The sequence below is a fragment of the Oryx dammah genome, unplaced genomic scaffold (assembly GCF_014754425.2).
Source record: "Oryx dammah isolate SB20612 unplaced genomic scaffold, SCBI_Odam_1.1 HiC_scaffold_17, whole genome shotgun sequence".
In the NCBI taxonomy this organism is placed as follows: domain Eukaryota; kingdom Metazoa; phylum Chordata; class Mammalia; order Artiodactyla; family Bovidae; genus Oryx; species Oryx dammah.
The window spans coordinates 30,041,559-30,068,669 of NW_024070201.1; the positions used below are offsets into that span (position 1 = coordinate 30,041,559).

General features: G+C 46.6%; 1 protein-coding gene across 1 annotated transcript in view; it reads left to right on the forward strand.

Annotated features, from left to right (window-relative positions):
• The window catches only part of POU2F3 (POU class 2 homeobox 3), an 85,770-nt gene that overhangs the window by 13,489 nt on the left and 45,170 nt on the right, over positions 1-27,111 (forward strand). The window contains exon 3 of the mRNA XM_040258184.1: positions 17,813-17,847. Within this exon, the coding sequence (XP_040114118.1) occupies positions 17,813-17,847 (35 nt within the window). The remainder of the gene's footprint in view (positions 1-17,812; positions 17,848-27,111) is intronic.

Sequence of the window (27,111 nt, forward strand, 5' to 3'; positions counted from 1 at the left end):
TACAATGTTGTGTTCGTTTCTGCTGTTCAGCAAAGTGAGTCAGCTATACACATACATATATCCCCTCCTTTTTGGATTTCTCTCCCATTTAGGTCACCACAGAGTACTGAGTAAAGTTCCCTGTGCTACACAGTAGGTTCTCATTCAGTTCAGTTCAGTTCAGTCGCTCAGTCTGTCCGACTCTTTGCAACCCCATGGACTGCAGCACGCCAGGCTTCCCTGTCTAGCACCAACTCCCGGAGCTTACTCAAACTCATGTCCATCGAGTTGGTGATGCCATCCAACCAGCTCATCCTCTGTCGACCCCTTCTCCTCCAGCCTTCAATCTTTCCCAGCATCAGGGTCTTTATAGTGAGTCAGTTCTTCACACTAGGTGGCCAAATTATTGGCATTTCAGCTTCAGCATCAGTCCTTCCAATGAATATTCAGGATTGATTTCCTTTAGGATAGATGGTTGGATCTCCTTGCTGTCCAAGAGACTCTCAAGAGTCTTCTGGAACACCACAGTTCAAACGCATCAATTCTTTTGCACTGAGCTTTCTTTATAGTCCAGCTCTCACATCCATATGTAACTACTTGAAAAACCATAGCTTTGACTAGATGGATTTTTGTTGGCAAAGTAATGTCTCTGCTTTTTAATATGCTGTCTAGGTTGATCATAGCTTTCCTTCAAAGGAGCAAGCGTCTTTTAATTTCATGGCTGCAGTTACCATCTGCAGTGATTTTGGAGCCCCCAAAAATAGTCTTTCACTGTTTCCATTGTTTCCCCATCTATTTCCCATGAAGTGATGGGACCAGATGCCATGATCTTCGTTTTCTGAATGTTGAGTTTTAAGCCAACTTTTTCACTCTCCTCTTTCACTTTCATCAAGAGGCTCTTTAGTTCCTCTTCAGTTTCTGCCATAAGGGTGGTGTCATCTGCATATCTGAGGTTATTGATATTTCTCCTGGCTGGAAGAATTTTCCACAGTTTGTTATGATCCACACAGTCAAAGGCTTTGACATAGTCAATAGAGCAGAAGTAGATGTTTTTCTGGAACTCTCTTGCTTTTTTGATGATCCAACAGATGTTGGCAATTTGCTAGTTCCCCTGCCTTTTCTAAATCCAGCTTGACCATCTGGGATTTCCTGGTTCACGTACTGTTGAAGCCTGGCTTGGAGAATTTTGAGTATTACTTTGCTAATGTGTGAGATGAGTGCAACTGTGCAGTAGTTTGAACATTCTTTGGCATTGCCTTTCTTTGGGATTGGAATGAAAACAGATCTTTTCTAGTCCTGTGGCCACTGCTGGCTCTCATTAGTTATGTTAAATCTGACAGCTTTCTGCATGGTTTTAAGAAGCAATGGACACAATTATATAGGGGAGCCTGGAGAGGTTAGTGATTCTCATAAAGGCCCAAAGAAAGAATGAGGAACTGATTCAGGATGAGAAACTCCATCTCAATTTGTTTATTCCTGGGACCTCACTGTCTCTACCCCACTGCATCCCCAAGAAAAAGTCTGAGGATAAAGAAACTACAGCTTATTGCAACCAAGAGATACACTTCCAGGCAGAAACAGGCAGAAGACTCTGGAGATGTGTATGGTTTTTAACCCAAATGTTTATGCAATAAAACTATTCTTTCAATGACACAGAGGACAGCTGGGGTCTAGGAAGTACCTGGGATGAGGTGAGACTTGGGGGAAAGTGCGCAAGAGTCTCCTCTTGATAGCTCTTCCTAATGAGGCATGGGGGTAAATACACACACACTGACATGCACATCTTTTATGATTAAATGACAGAGTAGGTGTGAAAGCACTTTACAAAGTGTCTGTCACCACACAAATATAATCCATCATTAGGTTGATAATTATCGGAAACATTCAGGAGACAAGATAAAGCTTTGTCCCTTAGCAGTGTGGGACCAGTCTGCTGGTGCCCTAGACCTGAGTCTCCTTGTCACAATATGGGGAGGAGAGGGCTGGGTGCAGGAATAAAGTGAAGGGAATGGGCCAGGTGGGCTCTAGGACTCAAGCCCAGAGACTCTGGGCCTGTGCCTTAGTCTGAACCTACTCTGTCCCTTACCTCTCTGGAGGAGAAAAAGGAAGTCACAGCCCCTGCAGATGTCCAGGGGGAACTGACAAATTCCTGGGGAGGCCAGGATTCTGAGAGGGAATCTCATTCATGCCTCACTCTTCCTTTGCAGACATTTCAAATCTGTCCCTGGAAAATGAAAGAATCTGTTGTTCTTAGAGCTGTTTTCCCATTTACCATCCATCCTTAAGAAAAGCTAACCCCACCATTTCTCTTGGCCACCTATCCTTACTGGATGCAGTTCTCAGTGTCTGAATGTCCTTATCTCTTGCCTACGACACGCTTGCTGCAGTAAAAGCTCCTTGCCTTTTGTTCTAGCCTTCCACAAGTGGCTTCCATCTCACCGTGTTGCCAGTTTCTGTGGCTGGGAGATTAGGAGGTACTCATTCACCATCCAGGCTTCCTACTGTGGCCGTGTGTGCTGGAGGCCTCAGGAGAGCAGCCTGTGGTGTTGGGAGGTATCTACCTCCAGCACACAGAGAACCTCAGCAAATAAAACAGCTGCTGCAGCAGCTCACACCTGTGCTGCACAGCTCACAGACACTTTCTCACCGTCTAGTCCCAAATCCAACCCTACAGGGCAGAACCATGCTGCTCAGATGATAGGTGGCTGGGCCAGTCCTGCCGGGCATCTGTCCCTCTTCCTTTCTGGGGTCCCTTGAAGGATGTACCCCCTCTCCCTGCCCAACTGCCCTCCCTGCCCAAGCAGCCCTGAAGCGCTTGGACCTCCTTTTCTCTTCAATCTAAGAGGGAGTAAAGTGAGGTGGCCACGTGCGGGGCCGTCAGTATGTTGTCTTTTATCATCCTGGTTTTATCAGTGGTCATTCCTTAGGGCACTGCTTCTTAAATAATGTGGGTTGCAGGACCAGTCATTTTATTTCTGGTCAGTCACAGACCAGTCTGCAGTCCCACCATCCATGACTGGTAATGAAGCTTATACCCACTATACACATTTAATAGGACCCAATCTGGTCTACACCACGTCCACAGAGAGTGCTCACTAATCATGTGCTCGGGGTGCTGTGAGCATTTCTAAATTCTGACTGTCTGTGTTTGGATGCATCTGGTCTCAGACCTCAATGAACAAGTCAGACCAGCCTGGTTGTGGGACCACATTTGGAGGTGCCCTGCCTTAGAGGATAAGGATGTGTCCAAGAATGCCCGTTTCCTTTGGCCTCCCATGGGCAGTGGATATATCTTATGGGCTTCTGAGCATACCTCCTGCTCTTACTGTGGGTGTCGTGGGAGCAGTGATAGGGAGATCCAGCAGGAGAGGTAGGTCCAGGCAGTCCTTTGCTGTCAGGGATGGAATGACACCACAGACACACAAACACACACACACTCCTGAGCAGTGTCCAGAGGCTCAACTCAACACTGTAGCTTCTGGGCTGGATCCCTGCATTAAGGCACCCAAACTGCAGCCTCACTTCTCAAGCTGTGAGTAGATTCTTTCAGTCTCCTGGGGCTACTTTGCTCCTCAAGAAACAATTAGGGCAGTGAACACCTGGTGTGCAAAAGTGCTTAGCAAGTGGAAAAGGAATTTGCAGAGAAATGAGCAGCCAAATTAGAGTTGTCTTAGGGCTTGAGGACTTCCCTAGTGGCTCAGATGGTAAAGAGTCTGCCTGCCAATGCAGGAGACCCAGGTTCCAGACCTGCTTTGGGAAGATCCCCTGGAGGAGGGCATGGCAACGCACTCCAGTATTCTTGCCTGGAGAATCCCGTGGGCAGAGGAGCCTGGCGGGCTACAGTCCATGGGGTCACACAGAGTCGGACACAACTGAAGCAACTTAGCATGCACGACCTGGGTAGCAGCAGGGCCCTGGGAGACTCAGGGAGGGCAGGCCTTTATGCCAAGCCAGAAACGTGGGAAACAGGGCTGCGGGCATCTCCCAAAAAAGCAGTAGTGCTGTTGACTCAAAAAATAATAGGTGTTAATTTGCATGGCATTTTACATATGCCCTGCTTTCCATCTCCTACCACTGGAGATGCATGGCCAAAACCCCCCAGGTCTGTTCTCTCCTGTCACCCCCTCTAGGAGCATCGCTGCGTCCTCCAGACTCCAGAACTTTCACCACCCAGCCCATCCTTAAATTAGGCCAACCTGGGGAAAAAAAACAGCAGTGGGCCTCGCTTGGGTGTGCAGGGTCCAGATTTGCACTAGAGAAGCAAGCAGGTGGCCTGGTAGGTCTGGGACTCTTTGGGCACCTCGGTGAGGGGCGCCCCACTAGCCTGCGGTGGCTGCAGTGAGGCCTACTTGGTAGGCAGGGGGCTTGCCCACCCCACCTACTTGGACTGGGGAGAGGAACAAAAAAAAAAATCTAAGCTGGGGAGCCCAGAAAGGTGTCACCCTAAGGAGAGGAAACCCAATGGTTGCCATGACGATGGGGACTGGTGCCTGATTTGCATAGGGCAATGATTTCCATACTGCAGGGTGGATTTCCATATCCCTGCCTCAAAGCCTGTTGGAGCCAGGAGGGGGAGAGGGGAGAGGTTATTTGAAATTCAAATGAGGGTGATTAAGGTTTTCTTGAGGAGGGAAGCGCGGACAAAAGGGGTTAAGCCAGCTGGGAAATGTCTGCTCAGGGCTCCAAGATATCAAAGAGAGGCGGCTGCTCTGGGCTGGCCTCTCCCACCCCTGTCTCCGTCCCCTCACCCCCTCACCACAGGCCCCTGGAGGCTGAGGGTGGTTGGCTGGGCGGGGTATTAGTGGCCTCGGCCTCCCAGAAGAAGGCTAGGTCTTTACCCTTCCTGTCCCAGACTCAGTTTACCTCCCAGGGTCCTAAAAGATACTTGGATTCTTAAAAACCATTGAGTGAGTTAATGAATTCTAGTTCTGGGCTCAGGCCTACTACCCTCTGCTGACAACAGACTGGTCATCTCAGTTTTTGTATCAGTGAAACTGGAGAAGCAGTCTGCACCTCCTTGTCCGGCTGAGGAGATGTGAGGAGACAGGCATTCTGGAGTCATCTCTGCCATGAACCTGTGCCAAAAAATCACCTCCGTCTCCAGGCCCTGGGTTTGTGCACTGGACAAACCAGATCTGAACTTGAGGGTCTCTGAGATCACTTCCGGCTCTAAGATGCTGAAGTCTGTGAGCACATGCTGATCCTATGTGCTCACCGGTTGTTATTTGTAAGGTGTGAGTTGCTGCACCTCTAGTTCCTCTAATGTGTTAGGAACAGCAGCCCGGTCCCCCAGCTTACCAAGGTGCAGGCCATAAATGCAGTGACTTTGGAGCCAGAGTCTGTATTTAAATCCCAGCTTCTCTACTTACTAGTTATAAGACCTTGGGTTGGTTACTTAATGTCTCAGCTCAGTTTCCTAGACTGTAAAACAGGGGTAATAGTAGAGATGGGTCTCATAGGGTTCCAGTGAAGATTGAATAAGCCAACATCTGTAAAGCACTTAGAGTAGAGCCTGAGTGAAAGTTGCTCAGTCATGTCTGACTCTTTGCAACCCCGTGGACTGTACAGTCCATGGAATTCTCTAGGCCAGAATACTGGAGTGGGTACCATTTCCCTTCTCCAGGGGATCTTCCCAACCCAGGGATCGAACCCAGGTCTTCCACATTGCAAACAGTTCTTTACCAGCTGAGCTACAAGGGAAACCCAAGAATACTGGAGTGGGTAGCCTATCCCTTCTCCAGCAGATCTTCCTGACCCAGGAATTGAACTGGGGTCTCCTGCATTGCGGATGGATTCTTCACCACCTGAGCTAACAGGGAAGCCCCTAGAGCGGAGCCTGCCATACAGGAATGCAATACAAGAATGCTATTTGCCAGTGTTAGTATCAAAAGGACAAACTGTCCACACGATGGAGCAGTGACCCAATCGGGGGACCCTCTGTTAGGAATATGGGCTGTGTCCTGAATGGACCTACCTGTGAATTCATTCACTCGTGGCCCACACACTGTCACAGCCACCTGTGCTTGGGAATAGGAAGCATGCGTCAACGAAGGGCCCTCAAACAAACTGACATAAGGCAATCCAGAAATGACTGGAAGGAGGGGGAAGAGCCAGTGCCAAGACCCCTCCTCCCCACACCCAGTGCTTAGAGATTGGACAGATTTCAAGGAGACTAGAAGATGTTTATAGTTCTGAAAATCTAAAGGTTTTTTTTCCTTCTCAGGTTTCTGTAACAATTCCATTAAGTGTTTTCATCTGGAGAAAGATAATATAAAAACTGTGGTGTAGTCATTCTTGGCTGGTGGACAGATGTGGGCTTGAGTTTCTACTTGACAAATTACTAACTGGTAACCTTGGGCCAGGTTGATTAGCCTCTCTGAGCCTCAGTTTTCCTCATCTGTGAAGTGGGATAATAAGAGCACCTACTCATAGGGTGATGATGAGGATTAAATGCTGTCCTGTATATAAAATGTTTAATACAAAGCTTGGCGCATAGTAAGTGCTCAATAAATGCCAACTATTAATTAATCCCTGTTATTTGAAAACAGTGTTCTCTTGCCAAAATGTTTGAAAATGCTCTGGTCTAGTTCTATTCTCGTACTTTATGGGGAAAGAGACTGGGGTCAGAAAAAGGGGAATGACTTCCCCAAGGTCACAGCAGAGGATTGAGATCCCTGTTTCTTTAGAAGCCTTTCCCTATCCTAGAGGTAGTCCTCTGTCCTTTGTTTTTTTAATTGTTTCTTTGGACAAAGCCTCATCTCTCCCCGTCATCTGTCCCTCAGAAGTGGCCGCTACAACGCTTGGAACAGGGGCCCCATAAGGGGAGGAAGAGGCATGACACAGGGTGAGCGCACGGGCATGGTGTCTGGTTGCAGAGGACATTAACAGGCCTCGCTGTCTCTGAGCCTCAAGTTTCCTCACTGGTGAAGTAGGAGTTCTGGAATCCCTGGCCCTGTAGACCTCACAGGCAGGCGAGGCTCTCTTAAAGGATGGGAAACGAAAGCGTACTGCCCAGAAAGGAACAAACCCAGCTCAAGTTCCCAAGACCCATGCTCACTGGGCAGCCCATGGGCCCTGTCTCCAGAGCTGAGAGATCAGATTTCCATCCCTCCAGGCTGGGTTCCGTGACCCAGCCTCAGTTTCCTTATCTGTAAAACAAGTTGTGAGGCGGGAGTATATCTGTGGCAACTGAAGGAAGTGTGAGTTGTTCTACAAATGTGAGATAGCCTCTTCCGTCTAAGCTTTCCCACCGCACACATGCCCTTCTGAGCCACAAAGGACATCTGTGTGCCTGTGTGAAGCCCAGGGCCCCACTGCGTCTATGCAGTGTCTCTTACCAATCTTAAACCTCTTCCCCTCTCAGGACTGGGGGAGGCGTGGGCTGGGGGCTGGTCTGGAGGAAACCTTTAGGGAACCCCTCGACTGTGGTCAGAAGACAAGTTCGAGCATCAGAGCTGGGGTTCTGTTCCTGCTTTGCCATGCATTACCTGCGTGGCCTTTAGCTCATCACTCATCCTGTCTGGGACTCAGTTTCCTCACCTGTCAGTGGTGAGTGCAGTGCCGGGAGTCTGTGTGATCCTGTTCAGCACAAGAAAGTGCTAATAGAAGAAGAGCAGCCAAAGTACTTCTCTGATCTGTGCCCAGACACTGGATTTCCTTAACAGAGTTTTTCCTTTCAAGTTGGATTTTTATTGTTTTCCAGGGTCAAGGGATGATGAATGGAGACTGGGCTGGGGAACCTGGCCCTTTGACCCCATTCCAGGCCAGGGCCCGAGTCCCTAGTCTCTTTTTATTGGAACCTGACACGTCTGCCCGCATGCTCCTTCAGCTCCTCTGATCACGCTGCCCACTTTGGGCCTCAGTGTGTGGCCAGCAGAAAGTGGGGGTCCCAGGAGTCCCCTCTATAGCTCAGACTGAGAGGAAATGAGGATTCTATTTCCTAAAAAATTAGAAGACCTTGGGGAGGAGCCTTTCATGTATCAAATAATGACAACAAATTATAAAGGGAAGCCAGAGGAGGCTGGGCCTCCGTTTTAGCAAAGGTGGATGAGTGTGCACTCTCTGTCCACAGTCACCCGGCCCCATGCCCCTGACATCTGTGAGAAGAGCCTGGAGAGCAAGGCCTTGTACAATGGCCCAGGTGGAGAAAGTCACTGGGACACTCACAGGCCATGTTGCCCTTGTGACCTCAGTTGTGTTTCCTCTGCCATTCTAGAGAAGAAGCTTTAAATCATGAAAACCCACAGATAGAACTGGGGGGGGCCTGGGAAGATCTTCCTGTCCTGGGGTAGAAAGTGGGTTTCTTCAGCAGAGCCACTTCTGATCATCGCTGGTGGGCGCTATGCACTGAGTTTAGAAGGAAGTGAGTACAGCAGCTCATCAGCGATGCCTGCCCAGGGGATGTCTCCCTCGCTGCACCTTTGCACCTGCTATCCACAGCTGAGAACACTCAGCCAGGAGAACTGCAGCTCTGATCTCCCATCCCGTAAGCCAGCATTCTTCCCCCAGCCCATCAAGGTCTTCCTGTGGCCTGTTCTTCAGGTGCCTTCAGGGGCCAGCCTCAGTTTCCTTTGAAACTAAGAAAAGCCAAGGCGTTTCTTTGCTCCCACGAAGAAAGTGGCATGAATACAGACAGAATTTTTGGTTTTAGTATGTAAGGGAAATTGAAGGCTACGGAGATCAAGCAACTTGCCCAAAGTCCAGCAGAAAATAGCCTTTGAAGTAACCCTCGGGCTCAGTTTACCGTGTGTTCTCTGTACAGAACTCAGGCCATTAGGCCAGAGTGCCCAGTTCCTTGGAGGAATCTCAAGTAACAGAAAAGGTAGGCATAGTGTCTGTGGGGTCCTGGGAAAAACTGGTTGGAATGATCTCACTGGGAAGTCTCTTGGTTTGCTCTGGTGGCTGCCTGCCCAGGAGGGCCTCCAGAGGTGCTGGTTATTTTAATCGTTGCTATCCCAGGAAGTGCCAGTGCATTGCCAAGTCGTCATAAAGTGACAGGGGAAGTCTTACTGGGTTTACCTGGGAGTGGAGCTGGTGAGAAGAGAAGCAGCCCAGAAAGGGGAGCGTTTCAGCCTTGTTGCCGAACGCTCCCTGTGTGTTTACCAGTCAAGAGTGAAAAATCCTGCTGAACAGTTCTCCATTCCTGTGCTTCCACCTCCCTCACCCAGAGAATTGCTCCCCAGGCAAACTCACACCCCAGTGCTGCCAAAGCATGCAAATCAGTGGGCCTGCAAGACTGTGGCTCCGAGGTGGGAAAGCGGAGGGCTGGCCAGCTCCTCCTGTCTCCGGTCCCAACAGGGGTCTTTGCAGGTGGCTGGGACTGCTGACCTGGTGTTCACCAGATGCCAGGGAGGAGAGACAGAGATGGAAGTTGCCTTGACCCCTGTGTTCCCCCTATAGACAGATCCTTGACCTTTCTCACTGGGACTATGTTGAGCATTACTCCATCCTGGTCTAAGGAAATTCTATCCAGAACCCTGGTATTCCCCACCAATTCAAGATGCCTTTTACCCTCTTTTAGTCACTGACTATGCGTGTATACTCAGTTGTGTCCAACTCTTTGTGATCCCATGGATTGTAGCCCACCAGGCTCCTCTGTCCATGAAATTCTCCAGGCAAGAATAGTAGAGTGGGTAGCCATTCCCTTCTCCAGGGGATCTTCCCGGCCCAGGGATCAAATCTGATTCTCCCGCACAGCAGGCAGGTTCTTTACCATCTGAATCCCTCAATTCAAAAACCACTTCTATAACATCTCTGAAATAAGCAGTCTCTGCTTGAGCTCTATTGACACGAAACCATGGGTTTCACTGCTGGACAATTCCACATTTGACACAATTCTTCCTTATCCTGAGGTGAGCCTGCTTCCTGGCAGCCTCCACCACTGACCCTTGTGGAGCTGGGTTTAGGAGCTGCAGGTTAAGCCTGCTTCATATCCAAACCAATATTTGGGGAGGAAAGAAAAGTACTCTGACATTTACCTAAGAACATACTAGGTACCAGGCATTGGGCCAAGTAGAGCTTTCAAATGTTCCCTCATTGAATTACTTTAAAAAGTTTTATTTTGAAAAACTTCAAATATATAGAAAAGAGAAGAAACAGGTTAACGAACAACCATATACCTACCACCTTGCCATATTTGTTTCATCCATTTGGAGAGGGAAATATTTTATTTTTAACTTTTCATTTCAAACACACCTGAAGGTAGACACTAAAATGATGAGCCCCCATATACTCATTGCCTACTGTCAACAGCCATCAAGTTTCTGCCATTCTTGTCACTGAAGTATTTTCTTGCAAACTATAGAAATTATAAACATTTCAGCCCTAAATTATGGCAGTATGTGTCTCTAAGCCATAAAAGACATTTTCCTTCTTGACCACAGTACTGTTATCACACTTAACAAAATTAATCTCACATAATTCTTGTGGCCATTCTAGGAAGAAGGGTTGACCTAAGGGCAAGTGTCCTCTTCTCTAGGCTAGATATCCTTTCCTCATTTGATGTGACTTCTAGGCCCCACTCTTGGTCCTCATGCTCTACAGCCAGTTCATCAGGGTCCCTTTTAGAAAATGGTACCCTGAACTGGGCTTGATGCTCTCAGCAGAGATCTGCAAATCTGCATGTCTGCTAACACACAGGTTACCACACACGTGTAGCACACTCTGGCCAATATGGGCTTCATGCGTGCATGCACGCTCAGTCATGTCTGACCCTTTGTGACCCCATGTGCCGTAGCCTACCAGGCTTCTCTGTCCATGGAATTTTCCAGGCGAGAATACTGGAGTGGGTTGCCTTTTCCTCCTCCAAGGGATCTTCCCCACCCAGTGACTGAACCCACATCTCCAGCATTGGCTTAGTCAACTGAAATGCTCCCTTTTTCCAGTTTCTTTTTTCACAGGAAGAACACCAGCCTCCTCTCTCTTCCCCTCCCCACAAGGAACTGCAGTTTGTTTATTTCCAAACATGTCTGCCAATAAACAGAAATGGGAATCTTTTTTTTGTTGTTGTTGGGATGGGAGAGATATATTGAAGTGAAGTGAAGTGAAAGTGCTCAGTCGTGTCCAACTCCTTTTGGGCTGGCCAAAAAAGTTCACTTGGGTTTTTCCCTGTAAAGAACTTTTTGGCCAATTCAGTATTATATTTCTTTAGGAGACTGAGTCTCTTTGAAGATGTGAAATATGGAGTATAGATATTTTGATGGTCATTTACCTTTAAGTATGCACCCATGAATTTTTAATCACTGTAGTTATTCACTGTGATTATTTCTATAATTTTAGTTTGAGATTGGTTATTGGTTTTGTTGAAAAAACTCTTTGAGGTTTCACATCGTAACTCAGAGTCTTTTGTTTAAGCTTTATTGAAATGTTACTGGTAAATAAAATTGTAAGATGTTTACAGTGTATATCATGTGATTTGGTATGTGTATACATGGTGAAAGGATTCCCACAGTCTAGTTAATTAACACATCCATCACCTCTATATTTACCTTTTTATGTATGAGAAAGAACATTTAAATTCTACTCTCTTAGCAAATTTTAATTGTTCAGTACAGTGTTATTAACTATAGCTACCATGTTATAGACTTCCCTGGTGGCTCAGCAGTAAAAAACCTGCCTGCAAATGCAAGAGACATGGTTCCATCTGTGGGTCAGGAAGATCCCTTGGAGGAGGAAATGGCAACCCTCTCCAGTTTTCTTGCATGGGAAATCTCACGGACAGAGGAGCCTGGTGGGCTACAGTCCATGGGGTCACAAAGAGTCAAGACACGACTAAGCAACTAAATAACAACACCACCATGTTATACATTAGATCCTCAGACTTGATTCCTCCAATAGCTGAAAGTTTTTACCCGTTTAGCAACTTTTCCCAAATTTCTCCCCCCTCCAGTGTCTGGTAACCCACTTTCCACTCTCTGACTTTTTTTTGAGTTTGAGTTTGACTTCTTTTTCTTTTGATTCCACATATAAGTGATCTTTGCAGTATTTACTTGACTTTCTCAGTCTGACTGATTTCACTTAGCATAATGCTCTCAAGGTCAATCCATGTAGCTGCAAATGGCAGAATTTCCTTCTTTCTTGGGCTGAATAATATTCCATACGGGATGGTGGAATATTATATATGGCATTTTCTTTACCCATTCATCCACTGATGAGCTATAACTGAAACTGTTTCCTTAACTTGGCTATAGTGGATAATCCTGCAGTGAACAAGGGAGTGAAGCTATCTCTTTGATATCCTGTTTTCATTTCCTCTGGATATATACCCAGAGTTAGATTACTGGATCATATATAGATAGGCTTAAAGGCAGAAAAACATATAATATTAAATTTAAACATAACACTTAGCACCTTAATCATTTCTTAATTCAGGCTCCTCTATCTTTTATGTATACAGGTGACTTTTTAAAAACCTAAATATAAGCCTTAGATTTATTCCTGTTACATATTATCTTGTTGGTTTTTGCCTTCTATTCAGTTCAGTTCAGTCACTCAGTCGTGTCTGACTCTTTGCGACCCCATGAATCACAGCATTCCAGGCCTCCCTGTCCATCACCAACTCCCGGAGTTCACTCAAACTCATGTCCATCGAGTCTGTGATGCCATCCAGCCATCTCATCCTCTGTCGTCCCCTTCTCTTCCTGCCCCTAATCCCTCCCAGCATCAGAGTCTTTTCCAATGAGTCAACTCTTCGCATGAGGTGGCCAGAGTATTGGAGTTTCAGCTTTAGCAACAGTCCTTCTAATGAACACCCAGGACTGATTTCCTTTAGAATGGACTGGTTGGATCTCCTTGCAGTCCAAGGGACTCTCATGAGTCCTCCAACACCACAGTTCAAAAGCATCAATTCTTCAGTGCTCAGCTTTCTTCACAGTCCAACTCTCACATCCATATATGACCACTGGAAAAACCATAGCCTTGACTAGATGGACCTTTGTTGGCAAAGTAATGTCTCTGCTTTTTAACATGGTATCTAGGCTGGTCATAACTTTCCTTCCAAGGAGTAAGCGTCTTTTAATTTCATGGCTGCAGTCACCATCTGCAGTGATTTTGGAGCCCAAAAAAATAAAGTCTGCCACTGTTTCCACTGTTTCCCCATCTATTTCCCATGAAGTGATGGGACCAGATGCTATGATCTTAGTTTTCTGAATGTTGAGGTTTAAGCCAACTTTTTCACTCTCCTCTTTTACTTTCATCAAGAGGTTTTTTAGTTCCTCTTCAGTTTCTGCCATAAGGGTGGTGTCATCTGCATATCTGAGGTTATTGCTATTTCTCCCGGCAATCTTGATTCCAGCTTGTGCTTCTTCCAGCCCAGCGTTTCTCATGATGTACTCTGCATATAAGTTAAATAAGCAGGGTGACAATAAACAGCCTTGACATACTCCTTTTCCTATTTGGAACCAGTCTGTTGTTCCATGTCCAGTTCTATTAGAATCAACCAAAATATTTTCTAATCCTGATTATATCATCCAGCTTTCTGGGTTAATTTTGCTTCCTGCTTTAAATCACCTCCAAGTTTGATCAGCATCTATCCTGCTTACTTGCCTAAACTATTGATTATAGCCTAATACTTGGTTCCCTCTGTGTTGGACTCTGGGCACAGTGAGTTTATCAGGAAAACTGTATGAGTATAGGAGTTGAGAGATCCAAGCTTTAGTCCAAAAATCAGAGTCTCTGAGGCTGTGTGACCACCACAAGGTGCTTCCTTCTGAAGCTGGACTTTAATATCCTTCCAACTCTAAAAATAATGCACTGGTCCTTCTGGGTGTCTGTCCTGCTTTGTTTTTTCCTACAAGTGACTGCCATCTTCCAAAGCCAGAGCTTATATAATAGAATGTGTTCAGATTTCTGCAGATGGAAGGACCCATGGTTTCTTAGATCTGAATAGGAGATCCATTTCAGGTCAGTTTCTTAGTTACTTGGATCAGTTAAACATGCATTTATTCAGTTCCTACTATGTGTTAAATGCTGTTAAAGGCTCTCAGAATACAAAAATGAGTAAGAAGAAATAACCCTGGCCTCTGCTGCTGCTGCTGCTAAGTCGCTTCAGTCGTGTCCGACTCTGTGCGACCCCATAGACGGCAGCCCACCAGGCTCCCCAGTCCCTGGGATTCTCCAGGCAAGAACACCGGAGTGGGTTGCCATTTCCTTCTCCAGTGCATGAAAGTGAAAAGTCAAAGTGAAGGTGCTCAGTCGTGTCTGACTCTTAGCGACCCTATGGACTGCAGCCTACCAGGCTCCTCCATCCATGGGATTTACCAGGCAAGAGTACTGGAGTGGGGTGCCATTGCCTTCTCCAACCTTGGCCTCTAGGAACTCACAATTTCATGAGGAAAACAGACACACAAAACACTGACTCTAAAATACGTGGTAGGGCTTTCCTGGCGATCCAATGGTTTAGAATCTGCCCCAGAGCAACTAAGCCCATGGGCCACAGCTACTGAGCCCACGTGCCACAACCAGGGCCTGTGCTCCACAGCCAGAGAAGCCACCAGGGTGAAAAGCCCACATATCACCACTGGAATAGCCTCAGCTCGCCACAGCTAGAGAGAGCCTGTGCACAGCAACAGCCCAGCACAGCCAAAACTGAATATATTTTTAAATATCTAGTTATGTCAGGTATCAATCCAAAATCCAAGTCCTCCTAACCACCTCCACGGCTACCCTTCTGTCCTGTGCACTGCCCTCTCTCACCTGACCCACTGCATGGCCTCCCTCCCCCTGGCTTATCCCTATAGCTGATTACCACGGGTTTATTTATTTTTGGCCATGCCACATGACATACAGGATCCTCCCCCAACCAGGGATCGAACCTGTGCCCACTGCATTTGGAGCATGGAGTCTTAATTACTGGACCACCAGGGAAGTCCCTGATCACCGCAGGTTTAGGCACTGAAGTCAGTTCATGTAACTCCTCTGCTCAAAACCCTCTGATCATTTCCCAGCGTCCTTGGCATGAAAGCCAAAGTCTTCGGCATGACCTGCCTTCCAGAGCCACGTCATCTTGCCCTGGGCCACACCCATCCCCTTCTCTCCAGCCCTACTGGTCTCATCACTGTTCCTCAACAGGCAAGCCTGTTCTTGCCTCACACAGGCCTCAATCCCTCTGTCTAGAATGATCTTCCCAGACCACCCTGATTATGAACAGCCTCTGACACTCTTCTCCTGACGATCACTACTGTTTTCCATAGTAACTCTTTCTAAATGAAATTGTGTATTTGTTTTCTTATTCCTCTTATGTCTCTTCAACTAGAAAAGAAGCTCTGTGTGGCCAGGGACTTCATCTCGTTTCCCAGCATGATATTTCAAGTGCCTAGAACAGTGCTTGGTATATAGAGTGTATTTTGTGGAATGAATGAATTTGTTCTTTGGTCATATTTTAAAATTACCCCCTTACAAGGCTACATTTACAATGTCATGAAAAAAATTTTTTTTAATACAAAAGCAATTTTATCTTTAAGTCTAGTCTCTGCACACATACTATTTTCAGTCCTTGGGCCCTTCCCATTTTAGCTCCCCTCTCAGATTAGTTTATTTAACCTCAAAATCAGACAGCTATTCAGAGATGACTTCTTGTCTCACCTATTTCCTCTTTCTCGGAATCCTATAGCCCTTAACCTCTGCTGTCATCTTGCCAGCCCAGCTGCTCTTGGGGATGCTTCACAACCAATCATACAGGCAAGGGCCAAGCTTATCTATCATTTAGAGCAGAGCAGAGGGAAGGGGGCTTCAGTTAAAGCTCCAGAGGATTCTCCTGGACCCCATTCATTCATCTATCAGGTGCTTCTTGAGCCTCTGACCAATGTTAGGAACTACAGTGGTCTTTGAGGACAAAAGTGGTGTCATCATTCTGGTTTTCAAGGAATTCATAGACCAGAGGGAGAGAGAGACATGCAGACAAGAAAAGGAGTTCCATGACAGGTGCCATAGCGCAGGTAGAGAGGGGAGGGGGACCAACTTTGTAAAAGGAAACAGTGCATGGAGGCATGGAGATGGGAGAGGTGTGGCATGTTTGGACGTGTGGACCTTTCCATGTGACTGGAGCACAGGGTACCTGGAAGGGAGGAAGGTGAGATCATGAGAGGCGGAAGACAGAGCAGGGAAGGTAGGCAGAAACCAGATCATACGGGGAATTATTTGTTATACTAAGAAATTTGGACTTCATTCCAAAGCTATTGAGGAACCAATGGAAAGCAGATTTTTTTTTTTAATTAAAAATAACTTTGTTAGTACAAAGTGATAACCATCGTCTGAGCCTTCGGCGAGTCGTAGTATAATAGTAACATCAAAGACTGTTGATCACAGATCACCATGACAAATATAATAATAATGAAAAACTGTCAAATATGTCGAGGATTACCAGAATGTGATAGGCCTGAATATACATTATTACATAATGCCATTGTGTCCAGGTTTTCTTTTTTCCTCTAGTAAGTTTTGTCATCCCAATGCCAGATGATTACCATTCTTACTTTCTGGAGAATTTCTTTTCTTATTTAAGTCGCATTCTGCCATTTTTATTAAGGGCTGACCAAGCCAAAGCCAAATGTGAACCCTCTGCGTTTGTGGCAAATCTGTTAAGGTCTGAATTCATTCACATGTTCATTTATTCATTCATTCAACCAATGCAATATTTTTAAATTTTTTAAAAAATTTTATTTATTTATTATTGGCTGTATGTAGAATCTTTATTGTGGCTCAGGCTTAGTTATCTCATGCATGTGGGATCCCTGACCAGGGATTGAACCCACATTTCCTGCTTGGTCAGGCAGATTCTTGACCACTGGATGACCAGGGAAGTCACAACCAATATAATTTGAACTCCTGTTATGTACTAAGCCCAGTGCTAGGCTTGGGGTGTATGGCATTTAATATCATTTTCTTGCCATTATAGAGCCAGTTATCCATGAGGCACAAAGGAAGATTGTTTGGCAGCTTCTGCCCTGAGGAGGTATATGAATAGGAAACTTAATTTTAGCAAAGAATGGAAGCATTTCTCTAATAATAGGTATATATTTAAGCAAATTTTGGTATGTCCATAAATGGAATACTATATAGCCATTAAAAATTATCTTTGCAAGCATAGGAGAAACGTTTATGATGTTCCTTAATGGTGTAGGAGAAAGGTTTATGATACTCACTAGAAAAAGCAGAGTAAAAATCTGTACAGAGTGGTATATATCAATTAGGAAAAGCAAGCATAAAAAAGGTCATGAAATATACAAAAATATTCATTGTAGCTCTTTGCAAATTGATTTTTCTGCTACTTTTTTTATATAAAATTTTTTTTTCTATTAAGCACACCTTTAATTTTTCAACTGAACATTTACTATAAAGGGAAAAAGATGAATAAAACGAATGAAAGTTGGGGGACAGGTGATAGAAACAGGGGTGACAGTCATCTACCTGACATGATTAGGATCCCATTAACCCTGGAGGGCTGGGATAGTGGAGGGACTTCTTGCCTTCGGGCAGTTCCTTTAGGATCCGTGGCTGGTCATCCCTTGCTTTTCCAGAAAGCCTGTTTCAGAACTTCTGTCTGAGGACATCTGGCAGAAGCATTCTGGTATGGCAAGTTCTAATCCCAGTTAGATTCTAGATGACTTTGGACAAGTCAGTCTCCCCTTTGCTTGTCTGGTTACTCCCTTCTTGAAGAAAATTTTTCAAAGACTGTCCCAGGAAACAGAATAAACAAAAAGAATCTGGCCACAGGGCAGGCAAGTGTACTTTTTCAAAATAAAGAGAAGCTCATCCTGACATCCTATTTCCGTTTAACTTTCAGTCTCTTCCAATCTTGCTAGCTATTAATATTTTCTTTTTTTTTTTATCTTTTCAGGAAATGATCGAAATGGCTTAGATTTCAACAGGCAGGTAAGGACATTCAGAAGAAAAATTTATTCTATAAATTTTAGGGGTCATTCATACTATGTCAAGTGTGGGGACACAAAGAAGATTAAGGGAAGTGTTCAAGGGTGTTTATTTATAGACTCATCACTCTCAGGATTGGTAGGGGTATTTCAAGAGCTTTTGCAACCCTCATCTCCTGAATTGGCAGGAAAATTCTTTACTACTAAGCCACCTGGGAAGAAGACAAAAGGGTGGGCTTCTGTTAAAGACACATCTAGGTAAACTACGAGGAAGGACTTGCAGCCAATGAGCTTTATCAAACACTAGAAGAGCTACTAAGGGAAGGAGGCTGTAGAATAAGCTTCTCTCTCAACGTCTTTAAAAAGAAGACAAGGACTTCCCTGGTGCCTAAGATCCAGTGCCTAGGACTCTGAGTACCCAATGCAGGAGTCCCAGGTTCCATCCCTGGTCAGGGAACTAGATCCCACATGCTGCAACTAAAGATCTTCAACTAGGATCCTATGTGCCCCAGCTAAACCCTAGCTCAGCCAGATAAATAAGTATTTATTAAAAAAAAAAAAAGATGAAACAGATTCTCACCTAAGAGATAGTATGGCCAGGTGCGTTTCCAGGGCAGGAGGATGGAGGACATGCCTGAGGATTCTGTGACCCTGAAAGAGCCCTCCGTGGTTGGGGTGTGGCCCCTTGCCTGTTCTTTCTGAGCATCGTGGCCCAGGGTACGCCTCTCACAGTTCCTTGGATGAGACGCTCATGGAGTAGCCCATCCACACCAAGACATCGCGGCACTAGCCCAGCCTGGAGGGGGCCTGCTCCACAGGCCTGGTGGGTTTGGCTGCCTGTGTGATCTTTTTGAAGCTTGGGAAAATGTTGCACTTAGGACAAGGCTAGGGGCAGCCCCTCTGGGCCCAGCAGCCTACCAAGAGGCCCCTGATCCTTTGAACTTCTTTAGGGATAAGGTTTCCTCACCTGTTGGGAGAAAGTTTCCTGGTTTCTGTCAGGGGAGGACCTCACTGGAGTTTGCTTCTCTTGGATAAGCCTCATCAGGGCAGAGAGGAGGGCAATCCCACCCTCCCCTGGGAAGGGTTTTTGCATTTCTCATTAATGACAAGAACAAACAGAAGAGATTTTTTTCCTTTTTTTTTCTTTCAGTGCACAGGCCTCTCTATTTGTGTTACACAGGCTCCAGAGCATGTGGGCTCAGTAGTTGCAGCATGAGGGTTAGTTGCTCCATGGCATGTGGGATCTTAGTTCCCCGACCACGGTTCGAACCCACATCCCCTGCATTGCCACATGGATTCCTAATCACTGGACCACCAGAGAAGTCCCACAAGAGACCTTTTCTTTAGAGGGGTGGGAATTTTGGAGTAAGAGAGGCTCTGCTGGTCACGCTCCTTTACTCACTTAGACTGGCACTCACCTCTGTGCACAAACACACACATCCACGCCCTCCCTAAGAATCCACCTGGCTCCCTCTCATTCTGCCTTTCAGATGCCATCAGATACCAGCACCCACACCCTCACATTCACACCAGCTCACCTGTGGACCTGCAGGTGGGCACTAGAATTTCTCAGTTCCCTAAATTGATAGTGATACCCTCGGGCTTCATGGCAAGGGAAGTAAGCCAACATTTGCAGACCCTCAGGCAGTAGGCAAGGTGCTTCTGGCACTTTGTCTCATTTGATCCTCACTATTCTCACCTTACATAGGTAAGGAAATCGCTTCCCAGGCAGCCCCATCTGATTTGGGGAAGGATTTGAGAGGTTAAGTAATTTGCCAAAGGTCACACACATTGGTTAACTGGCAGAGCCAGGGCTTGACCCCACATCTCTTTGACTCCCAAGCTCATTTTTCCCATGATGACTTGCAGCACCCTCCACCCTAGTCCCTCAATTCCCCTCTCCCTGAAAATGCACACTGTCCTTAGGGAGAGGCCTGGGAGCCAGCAGCTGAGCATGACCTCACCGTGACTAACCTGGAGGAAGTGGGAGGTGAAGGGAGCAGGGAGGGGAAGAAACAGTGTTGTGTAGGAGTCGTCTTTGTGTCTGATACCGAGAAGGGTTGGCGGACACGGGAAAGCAAAGGCTAAGCCACCGCCTTTGGAGAAATTCTGGTTGGAAGACCCCAAGCCAGTTGGTGCCATGGGGAATTGCAGCCAGGCTCTGGGTACACTGCCTGCCATCTTGAGGTTGCATGAACAAGGGATGTTTACTCATCAGGAAGTTTCGTGCTGAGCCTGTTAACTTCCTGATCCCAGGAAAGCAGCCTGAGCCTGTTTGGGAGATAATAGTGAGCTGACCCAGAAGCAGGGCCACCTCTAAGTCTCTCGGAAAGATTAATTCAGAGCCGGGAGGCAACAGGACAAGGCCAGATCCCTGGACAGGGAGTCGGAGGTCCTGAGGGCCAGCGCTGTTGCACCGTACACAATCCTCTTCTCCTTTCTGGGCCTTGGTGTCCTCATGAATAAAAGAAAGATGTTTGCATGACATGGTCGCCAAAGCCCCTGCAGTCTATGTTATGGTCCCATCAATTTTCTCATGCCATATTCTGTTTGGTTATGCTTCCGCATTCCTTTCATGTTTTTCTTTGAAGAGAAACAGTGAAGAGAGTGGCCATTTCTTTACCCCAAGCTGTAGAGAGTGAGGAGAAAATGTCACATGAAATCTTTCCAGCCTTTATGATCTCGTGTGATCCAGAGAAAAGAATCTTTTTGAAATTTAAGGGTCAGAGACAGAAGGACCCAGCAGGCTGGATCTGGGGCTAACCATTCATTCTTTGAATACTAATCATTCCTAAGGGCTAGATAGAAGGTGTCATTTGTAAGATGATAAATTGCCAACAAACTCTGTAGTGAATTCTGTTAAGACAGAAAAGCGCTGAGTTCTGAGATACTGCATAGGGATGTCACCATAGAGATGGTGTCCAAAGCGGGTGACAAGGGAAGAGTATGGGATTTGACTGGCAGAGAGGAACAACAAGAATATTCTTGTTGCTGTGAAAGAAGTCTCACTACATAAAAGGAAACTATGAGAAGGTCAGCATGGGATGTGATGGTGGAAGATGAGGCTGGACAGATTGTGTAGAACTTTGAATGCCCAGCAAAGAAGTTTGGATCTATCCTGTGGACAGTAGGGAGCCACTAGGGTTTTTCAAACAAAACTAGTTTCACGTAATGGAAGAGTGTTAGAAGTGGGTATGGGTGAGGAGGGAAGAAAGATGAACAGACTGATGTGAGAGAGGCCAGCGGGATGCTGTTGAAGTAGGAGGAAGTGGGCAATGCCAAGGAGTGGGATGAAGCACCCAGACATAGAGCCAGATGGCCTGCATTTGAGTCCTGGGCTTTGCACTGCCTGGCATTGTGACCTTGTATAAGTTCTTCAACTTCTGTATTTCTCTGGGGAGAATACTGGTTCCTATCTCACAGGACTATTGTGAGTGTGTGTATGTTAGTGTACCTCTTTGACAATGTCTAGAATATATATATACTGTATAGGTATTTGCGATTGTTATTCCTGTGTCAGCAAGCATGAAGAAAGTGAAGTCATTCAGTCATGTCCGACTCTTTGCGACCCCATGGACTATAGCCTACGAGGCTCCCCCATCCATGGGATTTTTCCAGGCAAGAGTACTGGAGTGGATTGCCATTTTCTTCTCCAGGGGATCTTCCCAACCCAGAGCAAAAGACAGTCCAGTTTGGGAGATATTTCTGGTATACAATCAGGAGGATTTTGGCAACAAATTGGAGATGGGCAGCAAAGGAAAAGGAAAGGTCTGGCACAATTCTTGTGTTTCTGGCTTGGATGCTGAACATTAGTGGGGCTGTGATCAGAGATCAAGAGGATGGGAGGTCCAGCCAGTTTTTCCAGATGATAGGAGGAGGAAGAAGGGCAGATAATGCTCTATAGGTGCTCAATATATGATGAGAAAATGAGATCTAGAGCCAGCAGACAGGTCAGGATGCATACTGAGGCGTCACCATTGAATGGTGTTAATCCTAGTGATGGGAAGGAGTGAGGTCACCTTGGGAGGTGGTGCAGACTGGGATGAGAATCCAAAGAAGACCTGGAGAGAAGGAACATGTCAGGGACAGGCTGATGAACAGGTACCCATAGATGAGACTAAGAAGGAGTGGTGAAAGGGACGGATGGAGAACCACACCCACAGAGGAGAGATTTTCACGAAGGCGGGGACAACAGCGTCAGAGTGCTCAGAGATGTTGTACAGCCCCAGCTGGGAAGTGGCCATGGTCTGGCAGTGAGGTGAACGGTGCTGGCCTTGTCGTGGCATCGTGATGAGAACAGAGGCCAGGTTGCTATGGGGTGCGGGGGAGGGGAGGAGGGGTTAGGACATGATGGAGATGAGGACTACAGAATTCCCTTCCAAGGAGTGGGATGATGAAGAGATGGAGATGTTGGCCGAAGATGGAGACAGTGTGAAGACAAGGTTTGGGGGGATAAGGGAGGCTTCGGGGGGCTGTGGGCCTGGGGAGAGATGGGAGATGCAGTAGAGGAGACAGAGGAGGGAGGACATGGATGGAGGATTTAGCCTAGAAGAGGGGGGCGGCGGGGAGGGCTAAGGGCCCTGCCAGCGAGTTCAGGAGCCCGAGGGACAGCCTTCCAGTCCCGGAGTTTCTCCACTTCCGCTTCCTGCTCTTTGGACCAGCAGCTAACTTCAGAAGAACTTTAGGGAGTGTTGTTGACTCACAGGGCTTGGAGAGCCCACAGTGACACACGCACACCTGGGCAGCCTGGCGCCGCTCTGTGCTGATGGCTTCTGGGCCCCTCATCAGTCCAGGGCCATGGTGTCCATCAGAACTATCAGCACGGTGTCTCCACCTGTGCTGCGGAATGCTGTCTGGCCAGAAGACTTCACAAAAGCTCTCTGAAGCCAGAAGAGAGTCTGAAGCAGGTTGGCAGGTATCTTTGTCTCTGAGCATCCTTCCCCCAAAGCTGAGAGCCACCAACCTGGGGTTCTGTCTCAGCCCCAGGCCTGGCAGTATTCTCAACTCACCTGCTCCTACAACAGGAGGAGCTTCCCTTGTGGCTCAGCTGGTAAAGAATTGACCTGCAATGTGGAAGACCTGGGTTCGATCCCTGGGTTTGGAAGATCCCCTGGAGAAGGGAAAGACTACCCACTCCAGTATTCTAGCCTAGAGAATTCCATGGACTGTATAGTTCATGGGGTCGCAAAGAGTCGGACACGACTGAGCGTCTTTCACTTTCACTAAGCCACTTGAGTATTGTGCTTCCCTGGTGGCTCAGACGGTAAAGCGTCTGCCTGCTATGTGGGAGACCCGTGTTCGATCGCTGGGTCGGGAAGATCCCCTGGAGAAGGAAATGGCAATGCACTCCAGTACTCTTGCCTGGAAAATCCCATGGACAGAGGAGCCTGGTAGGTTATGGTCCATGGGGTTGCAAAGAGTCAGACACGACTGAGCAACTTCACTTTCACTTTCCATGATGGAGGCAGGACCAGGCTCTCAAGCTGGGGAGTGAAGGTCTGCAGTGAAGACATAGTGAGTCTTCCCCCAGGAGAAGGTGGGCCCCAAGGAGGGCTGGCCCCACTGTAGCTGAGCACCAGAGGGTGAGGGAGGGAATTAATTGACCACGTTTGACCATTTAGTCCCACAAACCTGTGCCTAGCTTGGGTAGTGAGGAGGAGTCAGAGAAGGGTAGAACGAGGTCCCTGCCCACAGGAGCTCCCAGTTGGTGGGAAGAAAACATAGTGGAAGATGTAGGGGGTTGGAGGAAGGCAGGGGGAGGGAAGGAAGAGAGGGGGGCCCTTGCATTATACTAATGCCAGTGGGGCTGATTCAGGGAGTCTCAGAAAGGGCTAGAGCATAGGGATAGCGCTAGGGATAGAGCTAGGGATAGGGGGCCCAATAAGCTGGAGGGAGACTCTGAGACCTCCTTGTGAAAGACCTCGGAGGATGAAAATTAAGGATCGTGAAAGTCTTGATCCTCTGAGGCTTGTTTCCATCTGTGGCAGAATCCAGCTCCCAGTCCTGTACTTCCAGGTGGAGGCAGGATTGTTGATGGTGGATGGGCAGACTAAGGTAAGAGATTGAGGAGCCAGCCAACTACATTTTGCTCAACCCTAACCAAAGACTCTGATGCTGGGAGGGATTAGGGGCAGGAGGAGAAGGGGATGACAGAGGATGAGATGGCTGGATGGCATCACTGACTTGATGGACGTGCATCTGAGTGAACTCCAGGAGTTGGTGATGGACAGGGAGGCCTGGTGTGCTATGATTCATGGGGGTCGCAAAGAGTCGGATATGACTGAGCAACTGAACTGAACTGAAGCAGTAAGGTTGGGTTTTAGTATGTTGACCTATAACATCCCTCTTTTTCTCCCGCCCAGGTACCAAAGCAATTGAAAAACACAGATGCAGGAGTCAGACAGACAAGGGAGACATGATTGTTTGTTTTTAACTCAGTGTGCTTTTATTACCAAAAAGAAAGTGAAACTTTCACCCTAGGAAACATTGCTATAAAAATCATTTAACAACAAAATTATAAAGACAGAGTAATGACAAAAATAGTGGTTAATTCTATCAGAGAGCTTAGATGGACAAAATATGTATAGTAAACATCAAAACATATCTCTTATTTCTTTGTCAAACAAAAGAAGAAGGACAGCAATACAGTATTACTTTTAGGTGATATCCTTTATAAAGGTACAATTTATTTTAAAAGATTGCACTTGAACAATAGGCCAGAACTTATTTTCAATTAACTGGTTGGGGGACATGGTTTTGATGTGTTGCCATAATGGACTTTCAAAGACCTTGCTCCAGAACTAAATATATCCACCCAGCACACACAGAGTTGGTAAAGAACATACTTTCAAGTACCCTCCTAGCCAAGAGTTAGGTCCCAGAAGTCACACATATCCATTTCACTCTAAACCCGTGCTTCTCAGCCTTATCAGATTCAATATCCCTTATAACAGGGTGCTATAAAATCCCCTTAATATCCTCAAATGAAACTTATAGAAAACATACCTAAAAATCAGTAGGATACTCTAATTTGAATAATGACTCAAAGGAGAATGAAAAAAAATTAAATAATATATATTTCAGCAAGTAAATCCTCGTGAAGACTCCCCCGGAAGGTTTGATGAGATAGTATGATGTTTATATGAATGGGACAGACACAAGTACAGACTGATATTGGTATGCTATGCTGGCAGCTCAAAAGCCAGGATTTTCCAAAATGTTAAGCAAACTCTTGATAAACTTCCAAACAAAGTAAAATATAATCTTTCTTCAATTTATGCAGAAAATGGCATCCCAGAAAAAGGCAATGCATATTAAAAGTGTGCAAAAAGTACAGTATGCCTGCCTAAAAACTGGAATTGGGGACTTTCCTAGCAGTCCAGTGGTTAAGATTCACACTTCCAATCTTCCAGTGCAGGGGATGTGAGTTCAATCACTGGTTGGGTTCATCCCTGATTGGGAAACTAAGATGCTACCTGCTGCATGGAGCAGTCAAATGGAAAAATAAAAAATCTGGAGTTGGGTTCTAAGCTCGTGTGATTATAGGAAGGCTATTTACTGACACAAGCGTCTGGTGGGTATTTGAAAGCCAGATACAAGTTGTACAGAACACAAGTGTTTCTTGGCTATTACCGTCTTCTGCATCACAGGATGTCTAGAATGTCTGTCCTCTGCCTGGTAAATGCAAATAGAACCTCTTAGTTATTAAGACAGAAAACCCACCACACAGATTTCAGAGAATGGCTTTCAGGTTTCCTCTCACCCCCATCCCACTCCCCCGTGAGGAGAGCTGACCTAGACTCACCTGGGACACAGAGCCTTCTACAGGAGGCGGAGGGCAAGGTGTTTCTGTGGCTATGATCCTTCCACACAGAAAGACAAGGCAGTGAAATATGGAGGCTCCCCAGCACTGGGAAAAGGTACCCCAAATAACACACAGACCTGCCCTCAGAGAACTCGCTTGCTATTCCACAGGGAGACAGGTCTGAAAAGTGCGTTAAAATGTCAGAACAAGGGGTATGTAAACCAGTGCAGCCTGAACAGGGACTAAGCGGGCCTTGTTGAGTCACAGGGTAGATGGAGGACAGAATTCTGAGGCAGGAGATGGTCGGTGAGACAAAATGACTCCTTTCTCCAAAGTGATTCCTCCATCATAGTCAAGATAATATAACAATAGAAATATTTATTAGTAGTAAATATTTATTATTATTAAACGATAATAAATCCTGCCTGTGCACAGGTGCTGAGTGCAATGTGCTTCGTTTTTATTTTTATTACTTAGAACACTCCTGTGAGGTCTTTGGGATCATTCCAACTCCATAGATGAGAAAACTGAGGCGCTGAAAGGTTAAGGAATTTTCCCAACATCACTTCATCCAGAAGTAGGGAATTTAAGGCTAGACCAGCCAAACTCCAGACTCCATGCTTCTTCTTCTCCACAGCCCCTCTTGTCTGGGAGGAGGTGGTCCCATGTAGTTGAGCCAATTGTCTGTATTGGTCAACCTCCCTGTGTTTCACTGTCCTCACCTGAAGATGAGAACAGTCATCAGGCCTCCTTTCCAGGCATGTTGTAAGGGTTAATTACAGTTAAGACACAGAATAGGCTCTGACATACAGTCATTGACCAATAAACATTAGCTGCTATTATTTCTGATGAATGAGAACCCATAATTTTATCTTCCTCTTCTCTCCCTGGGTGGCTGCTCTGCTGAGCTTGCACCAGTTTAGATGGGCTGCCAGTGGTACTAGAAGGAAAGTTTTTTTCCTTGATGCATGATCTCTCCATCTAAGCTTCCCCCTATCCACCCCAAGCTTGGATGGGAAGCAACTGATGAGTGTCTTCACTTTTGGAGATGTGGGAATTTGTCCTCCTTTGCCAATCATCCACTGCTGTTTGGCTTGAGACTCAGATGTCGATGGTCTCCGTTCATGGCCTGGGCAGCAGCCTCGGTATTTAGATGGATTGAGCCTTATTTAGAGCAGGACTGTGAGGAGCAGGTAGGAACAGGAGCAGCCAGAGTTCTCAGGAGGCCTGGTCCTGGGACACCCTGGTGGACCTTAGAGCCACCAACACCACCACGAAGCCCCTCTTGGGCACTGGGTGTGGGGCCAGCTCGTTCTGGCTGCAGCAATGGCACAAGCCCACGGGTGCCTCTAGATGGGGAGTGGGAGACCGAATGTTCCTCTCCACTCATGTGTCGGCTGGAGAGCAGAGAGGACACAAGAGGAGAAGGAAAGTGTCACACCTTCTCCCCGATTCTGCGGGGAT